Source organism: Charadrius vociferus, unplaced genomic scaffold (genome assembly GCF_000708025.1).
Source record: "Charadrius vociferus isolate BGI_N301 unplaced genomic scaffold, ASM70802v2 scaffold115, whole genome shotgun sequence".
In the NCBI taxonomy this organism is placed as follows: domain Eukaryota; kingdom Metazoa; phylum Chordata; class Aves; order Charadriiformes; family Charadriidae; genus Charadrius; species Charadrius vociferus.
In genome coordinates, this window is record NW_009648636.1 from 822093 (window position 1) to 830318 (window position 8226).

Below are 8226 nucleotides of genomic sequence, written 5' to 3' on the forward strand. Positions count from 1 at the left end.
ATATATACACACACATTTATTGAAAAGGAACTGTGTAAAATATATAAAAACCAATTAATAATTTAATATTTATTTATATAGATACAATCTAAACTTCAGATATTAATTTGATATGTAATTATATTGCAAAATTATTCAATGAAGGCATCAGAAGGAACAGTAAATATTTATCAGAAAAGTTATTTCTAGTATTTCCTGATTGACAAGTTACTATATTTGATAGTTTGTAAACCTTATTTTCACTAAATGACACAACTGATCTCTTACTCAAACCCCTTCAGGCTTGGTGCATTATTCATAGTTCTTTATCTGTTAAGTTGCACATATATAAAAAAGAATTGATTTTTAAGATGAAAGACAACCTTATATTAATTATTACTTGAGAATCTTGTAACAAAGCCTTTCAATACAGGTAACGTTTGGTGTAGATGAAGAAGGGCAGCTATTGAGGGCGGTTCAGGTGTGTTCTGCCTCCTCCAAAATGCTAGCTTATTTTCGTTAGAGGTGACAAGTTTGCTATGTTTGTCCTATTCGCTGTTGATTCTGGATGTGTTCTGCTTTTGGTTGCTCTTGTTAAATTATTTTTTTTTTGTGGTTTTATTTTTGAATTGGTGCAGTGGATCTGGCTAGAGTAGGAGATTTGAACTGTGGTGTTTGGTTTTGGGTTTGTTTTGTGTTTTTTTTTTTTTTAAAAAAAAAAGCTGTGTGAATGAAGCTTGCTTCCTCTTTCTTTTCTCCACAATCCTCCATATGCAGCTTTTTGCATTCCTTTGACCTGAAAAAATAGGCAAAAAAATTTGCAAGTTTGGTACTGTCCTCAAACCAACGAGAAAATAATTCTTTCAAAGCAGTAGTGTCCCCTGTTAAGATAAGTAAGCTGCCTTAACACAGTATGAGTGTGTGTGTTGCTTTGGGTATACAGCAGTCATCCTTGAGTTCATGCTCTCGTAGCATTGCTGAAGGAGATATTTCTGAAAGGTGGGTTGCATCTATTTGAACTAATATCACGTCTGAACTTGTGATATTAGTGGTGTATTTTTGCACTGACATCTGCTGAAGTGCTAGAATAATGGTCTCCATTACTCTGTAGGTTGTAAATCTTCTGAAGAGTCAGATTTCGTGACTCCAGTTATCCTGTGCTATTCTGTGTGTTTGTATGCAATAATCCTCTTCATTGTTATTTTGTTGCAGAATGAAAATGAACGTTTGCAAACTCAACTCACCCAATTACGCAGTCAACAAATGCGAGATGTGGAAAAGCATCAAATTTTGATCTCTGGCTTGAATGAGCAGCTTAAAGGGTAAAGTAAAGGTTCTTTACAAGTCTCTACAGGATTCGTTTTCTTTGCTTTAAGCTTCTGTTGAGAAGTATCATCTCTTAAAACACTTGAAAAACAGTTACTTGGTTCCTGCTTCTGTTTGCAGTAATGTTAATTTTTGTACTTTGAAGTTTAAATGGAAAGTGTAGAAACAATTATTCTTTTAGGAACATAGTTTGGATCTAATAAATCTAGAAAGCTTGAAGCAAGCTTTGTTTTCAAAATATCTAAATATGTATTTTCTTCTTAGATTAAGCGACAGAAATAGTTTCCTTGAAACTTCACTTGGAGAAAAAGAACAAAAACTGTTAAGCACGACAGAAAAACTAGAACAAATTGAAACTTTGAGGAAACTGCTTCAAGAAAAGGATCTTCTGAACAAAGAGCTTGGTGAAAAGTTTGTTCATACTGAGCAAAAAGTAAGTTAAGTTATTGTTAAATAGCGTTTAATTTATTAGAACCGGTGAGCATTAGCCATAACTTTCTATTTATGTCCCATCAGCAATATTGCTGTTTTCCATATCTGAAGGTTTTTGCTGTTTCTTTACAGTTCTGTTCACTCTGTGTAATTGCTTTGCTTTATGTTTGGTGTAAGGATTTCTGACACCCAACAGAGAGCTTTGCATGAAAGTATTTATGTTTTATTGGAACGATAAGTTATCCTTGTTTATTAATTTCACAGTGTAAACTCCACTGTTATGTAAACTCAATATTACAAATCTAACGCCATGATTTTAATATAATTCTATATATTTCTATCACACTGACTTTTATTTTTAATACTAAGCTGAACGAAGCCTTAAAGAAGTGCAGTGTTTATGAAGTGGAGAACACTGAGCAGAAAACAGTCATCAGTGATCTAACAGAAAAAGTCGCTACACTGAAGGAAAAGGTAACTCGTTAAAATAAAGTAAGAGAAGATATTTTATGTTTTTTTGACGTCGTCCATTTAAATGTCAGTGAAATACCAACATTAGCTGCTAAAAGTTTCATATGCTAAACTTCCTGTATGCTAAAACAGTCTAAAGAATAATATGGTTATCTTGTGACTGTACAGTTGGGTACAGATTGATTACTTCAGATACTTGTTCTACACGTGGAGTGTAACTTCTGTTCTCCCTCTAACATATGTTTGAAGTATTCTTGTAACTTTATTTTCTTGATGTTTAGACTTTGAAACAAGATGGCGTGGTAAAGTCGATGCAGCTGGATCTGGACCAGACAAACGAAGAGCTTGACAAATTGAATACAAGCCATTTAGAGGAAAGATCTCAGCTTATTCAAGATCTCCAGAAACGTGAAAGAGAAATTGATAATCTTAAAGAAGCACTGGCAGAAAAAGACAAGGAGATGTCTGTCCTATCTTTGAATATGACAGAATATTCTGAACAGGTTATCATCCTGAAGCATCAAGTGCAATGCAAAGAGGAAGAAATACGAGGGATGGAAGAGGCTTTATCAAAGGCTGAAAGGGAAACTCATTTACTGAAAGAAGTACAAACAGCCGATGTAAGAGATGCAAGCGTGAAGATATCTGTCCTTTCTGAGCAAAGTAATACAATGAGACTAGAGCTAGAAAGACTTAGAGTTGATAATGAAGCTAAAACCAAAGAAAATGAGGAATTGATAAGACAAAGCAGTGAGAACAGCATTACAATTAAGGATCTCCGTTCTGAAATCAAAGCCAACAGTGTCGCATACAATAACAAACTGGCAGAGTGTGAGTCACAAATTACTTTGCTGAAAGAACAAATTAGTAAATCGTCTGAAAAGCTACAAGAAACCAAGGATAAACACAGAAAAGAAACTGAATACTTGAAATCTCAGCTTGAGGAAAACAATACTCTAAAGGAAAAATGGAACAATTTGCTTGAAGAGAGAGAGAGTAAAGCACAGTCACTTGAAAAGGAGTTAAAATCAATTAAAGATACGCACAACAAACTGGTTTTGGAAAATGCTAAAAAAGATGAAGAGTTGGCTGAGTTATCTAGGAAGCTTATAGAACATACTGAACATCAGGAAACAATTAAAAAAGAATTACAAGAGAAACAAGAGTTCATTATTTCATTAGAGCAGAAGCTTGGGGTTTTGGAGCAGCAAAATGAAGAGACTAAACTTAAATTAACTGGAGATCTGAAAGCCAAAGAGACATGTTGCAAAGAACTTAATAACCAATTAAATGAAATACATAAACAAATTAACAAGATGGAAATAGAGACACGGGAGAAAGCTTCAGCTAATAAACAATTGCAGGCGGATGTTGAAGGGAAAGAAGAAAAATTGGCAGAGCAAATAAAAGCAAATGAATATCTGAAAAAAAGTATAGATATAGTGGAAAAAGAGAAGGAACAGCTAATCAGGGAAAATGAGAATTTGTCCAAACTCCTGGATGTAAAAGAATGTGAATTGTTAAAGAAAATCCAGACTGTGGCAGAAATAGAGAATAAGTTATCTGTTAGCACTGCTGAGTACGAAAAAACTCTTTCAGTACTAAATTGTGATAAAAACACCCTGGCAAAAGAGATTGAACAACTTTCAATACTTGCCGAGCAAAAAGAAAATTCAGTCGCAGAACAGCTGCAGGAGAAAACAAAGGAATGTAATGTGCTAGCTGATCAGTTGTCTGAAAGCAAGGAACAGACCCAACAGTTGCATGAACAAATGCAATCACTTCTCATTCAGCTGAAGGATACTAGAGACAAAGAAGTAAAGAAAGAAGAAATGTTAAATAATAAGTTATCTGAATGCAGTAGCCTAATCCAAGAGCTCAGCCATAGTAAGGAAAAGAATTTGCTACTGCAGGAACAAATTCAAAGGCTAACTTTGGATTTTGAAGCTGCGAACAGGTCTCTAGAAGAGAAAGTCCTCCAAACTGATTCATTATATAAGGCAATGGAAGAGAGTAAGTTTTGTATTGTAGAGTTGCAGGATGAAATAAAAAACCTTAAAGATGAAAAAGCGAAGTTGTCTCAGTTGGCAGAGGAAAGAGACCTGGCTGTAAAAAGTCAGGCTTCCGAACTTGAGAAGTTTCATAGGCAAGCTTCTGAAAAAATGGAAGAAAGTACAGTGTTAAATAATCAGCTGCAGCTAGTAAGCAAAGAATTGGATGTGCTTAAGCATGAAAAGGAGAACTTTTCAAGCTTATTGAGTGAGAAGTCACGTGAATGTGAAGTTCTTCAGTCACAGTTGGTACAGCAACAGTCTGAAATTACTTCAGCAAGGCAACAAGCACATACAGCAGCTCTAGAAAATGAAAAATTGAAAGTAGACATTGAAACAGTTAATGTTATGGTAATGAAAAAGTCAGACGAAGTAGCTGCTTTAACTTCACACTTGTCCCAACAAAGTCATAATATTTTAGCTCTGAAGGACCAAATTGATGGCCTCTTGATTGAAAAAGAAAACTTAAAAATTGTCTTAGAAGAAAAAGAAACTCTTCTTTCTGAAAAGGAGGCTTTGATTCAGCAGATGAAAGATAGTAAAATGGCAGGAGAGGGGCAATACATGCAAATCATTTCAGATCTGCAGAACCAAATACAAGGCCTAGGTTTTGAAACCAACCAGCTTAGACACGCAATGCAGGAAAAAGAAAATGAGTTTAAGAGGCAAGCCCAAGAATTAAAGTTATTGAAAGATAAATCTGAAGAGTCTGATGTACTTAGGGTTCAACTGTCTGAGAATATGGAGGTTATTTCTGACCTTCAGTATCAGCTTAGAAATGTGACAGAAAAATCATCCCAGTTGAATGAATCGATTATACAGAAGGATGAATCTTTAAAACAAAAGTTGGGTGAATACATCAATTTAAAAGCACAGCTTGCTGAGGCACAGGAATCTTCTGTTTTGCAACAGAAACAGTTGGAGCTTTTAGCCTCTGAAGCACAGCAATTAAAAGTACTTATTTCAGAAAAAGAGTTAGCCATCAACAGCATCTCATTGTCTAGTGAGAATTTAAAGACGCAACTTCTAGAGAAAGAGAATGAATGTGAGGTCTTAAAGAAACAGGTGGTAGAGCTGGAGGAAGTGAAAGTGGATCTGCAAAAAGAAATACAACATCAGAAGAATGTAATAATTGAGATGAACCAGTCTTTATCAGAAAAGGAGTCATCTCTTACAGAAAATAAAAGTCTCCTCAAAACTCTGGAGGAGAAAGCTAAGAAAGATGAAGAGAAGACAAATTCAATTTCTCAACTCAAAAGTCAGGTACATGAGCTAACACAGGAACTACAGAAATCTAAAGAACTAGTCCATGAGAAAGAAAATGCCTTTTTATCTCTTCAGGAGAAAATTGGAGCACAGTATGTATTAAAAACTGAGTTGAATGCAGCTCTTGGGGAAAAAGAAGTAGTTATTGCTGGACTGCTAAATTCTTTAAAAGAGAAAGATACCAGTATACAGTTGGCAGATAGCAACATTAATGTTCTTTCTAGTGAGATTGAGGTTCTTAGAGAAAAATTAGAGAAAAGTGATACAGCCATGAAAAGCCTTACTAAGGAATTTCATGAAAAGAACGAGGAGCTTGATACCAATCAGAAGAAAATTGATTCTTTGACAATTGAACTCGACTCTCTTAAAAACAAACACCAAACAGCACTAGAGCAAGTAAGTTTGTGGAAAGAACAACTACAGCAAAAAGAATTGGCTGTGGAGTCTCTGCATGTGAAGTGCACTGAACAGGCAGATAACATAGCGTGTTTGAAGTTAGAATTGAACAATGTAAATTCCAAATCATCTCAAGACTGCCATGACAATGCACTTTTAATAGGTGATCTGCAGTGCCAGGTAGAGTCTTTAGAGAAAGAAAAAAATCGGTTGCAAGAAGATGCTGATAAACTGATGGCTGAAAACGCACAACTTGCTACGTCTCAAAATCATTTGCAAAAGAAATTGGAAGAGCTCCGAGAAATCAATGAAAAACTAGAAACCAGTGAGAATTATTCGAGAATGCAGATAGATGCTGTCAAACTGCAGATGAAGACTGAAAAAGAGAAGTTACAGATGCAGGTTAGTGCAAAGGGTGAAGAACTTTCTAAATTAGAACTTAAATTTGAAACTCTAGAACAAAGTCTACTTGAGTCAGAAAACAAGTGGGTGACAGAACTTGATAGGGCAACTTTACAGAATAATAATCTTGCTGAGCAATTGAGCGGTTTAGAAAGTGAAATGAAATTAAAAGATAGCAAAATCCAGTCTTTGCAGCAAGAGCTGGATCTTATAAAAGAGGAATTAACTCAAAGCTTATCTCCATTACTTAGTAGTAGGCTTTTATGTAAAGAAAAGAAGGCACAGACTTCAGATTCTGAACTGCAGCTAACTGATAGTAAAATTCAGTTGGAAAAATTCTCCACTCTTATAACCACTATTTTGAGCAAAGAAACAGAAGGAGAACAATTGCAACTGGTGCTTTTAGAAAAACAGAAAGAAATAGACACCATGAAAGATGAATTAAAAAGTATGCAGTCACTTGAGAAGCAGAAGGAGTTGCTGCAGAATGATATTGAAAAGATGAAGGGCAAATACCAATCTGAAATTGAATGTCTGTCAAAAGAAATGGTTACAGTCAAGGAAACGTTATGTAAACAACAGTCTCTCTTGCAAGAAAGGGAAGAGTCTTTTGCAGAAATAAATAAGCAGGTTGAGTTTCTTCAAGACAAGATAAATAAATCAGAAGAAATAGTAAGAAACAGTCAAGAAAAACTGCAAGTTGAAGGTAAAAAAGTAGCAAGTCTCCTTGAAGAAATAGGGAGAAAAGATCAACTCATTGAAAACTTAACTTCCCAGGTAAATCAGCAGAAGGATTTAATTTCTGGTCTAAGCCAGCAACTGAAAGAAAAGGACTGTTCTGTTACCCAGATCATGGAATCATTGTCTAATGAAATGCTGAATTTTTCTGAAGAGAGAAATACCTTAAGTACCAAACTGCAAGACCTTGAAGCTGTGCATAATAGTTCTGTAGGAGAGCTAAACCGAGTATTGCAGGAACTTGAGGATTGTAAGAAGGAACTGGAACGTAGTCAGGTTACATTAAGCAGTAGGGAAGCTGTGTTTAAAGATTTAATGAACGAAAAAGAGGAGATGCAGTTTAATCTTGAGAAAATGGGCAAGGAAAAAGAGAATCTGAAAAAGAAACTTCAAGCAGCATTGATAATAAGAAGAGATCTAATGCAGAAAGTTGGAAAACTAGAAAAGAGTGGTCAGGAAGAAATAGAAAAAGAGCAAAAAAAAGCAGAGGAACTGTTGAAGAAAGTTGATGAGTTAACAGACAAGCTGAAACTGGTTGAAGTACAGAATAAAGATCTTGAGTCTCATCTTGGAACTTTGAAGCAACAACTTTTAGAGAAAGATGCCAAAATAAGTGATTTGACTGAAATTTTGTCTTTGAAAGCTTCTTATTTAGAGGAACTTCAGGACAATCTTGCAAAGCTAAACGATGTCATTACTGAGAAACAGAACGTATGTGAGCAGAACCTAAAATCTTTAGAGGAAAAGGACTGCATGCTTGCTCATATGCAATCTATGCTTGATGAAAAAGCAAGTGCATATGAAGAGGAACGTTCTCAGCTGCTCTTAGCTCTTGAAAAGGTAAAGTCTGAGGTTAAGAAAAAGGAAGAATTGTTGAAAAAATCCTGTTCAGAAGAGCCTGGTTTAAGTGCTGAGGACAGGAAGAAGTGTCTGGACCCTAACAATGACATTAATGTCTTGAGTCAACTAAAAAAAGAAAAAGAAGCCTTACAGAGGGAGCTTTTGGTCAGGAAAGAAGAGATGAAAAAAATTGAGAAAGAAAGGGAAGAGCACACTAAACTTGCAGCAGATTATGATGAACAAAAAACCCACCTTGAGCAACTCAAACAAGAACATAAAGCACTCTGGGAAGTTCTTCAAACGAAATGTAAAGAGCTTGACTTCA

The 8226-nt window shown here is 35.3% G+C and overlaps 1 protein-coding gene across 1 annotated transcript in view; it reads left to right on the forward strand.

Annotated features, from left to right (window-relative positions):
• LOC104287570 (golgin subfamily B member 1-like) overlaps positions 1–8226 on the forward strand; it is a 39999-nt gene that overhangs the window by 17747 nt on the left and 14026 nt on the right. Inside the window, exons 16-21 of the mRNA XM_009886293.1 lie at positions 1192–1301; positions 1570–1738; positions 2107–2211; positions 2490–3578; positions 3735–4610; positions 4770–8208. Of these exons, the coding sequence (XP_009884595.1) occupies positions 1192–1301; positions 1570–1738; positions 2107–2211; positions 2490–3578; positions 3735–4610; positions 4770–8208 (5788 nt within the window). The remainder of the gene's footprint in view (positions 1–1191; positions 1302–1569; positions 1739–2106; positions 2212–2489; positions 3579–3734; positions 4611–4769; positions 8209–8226) is intronic.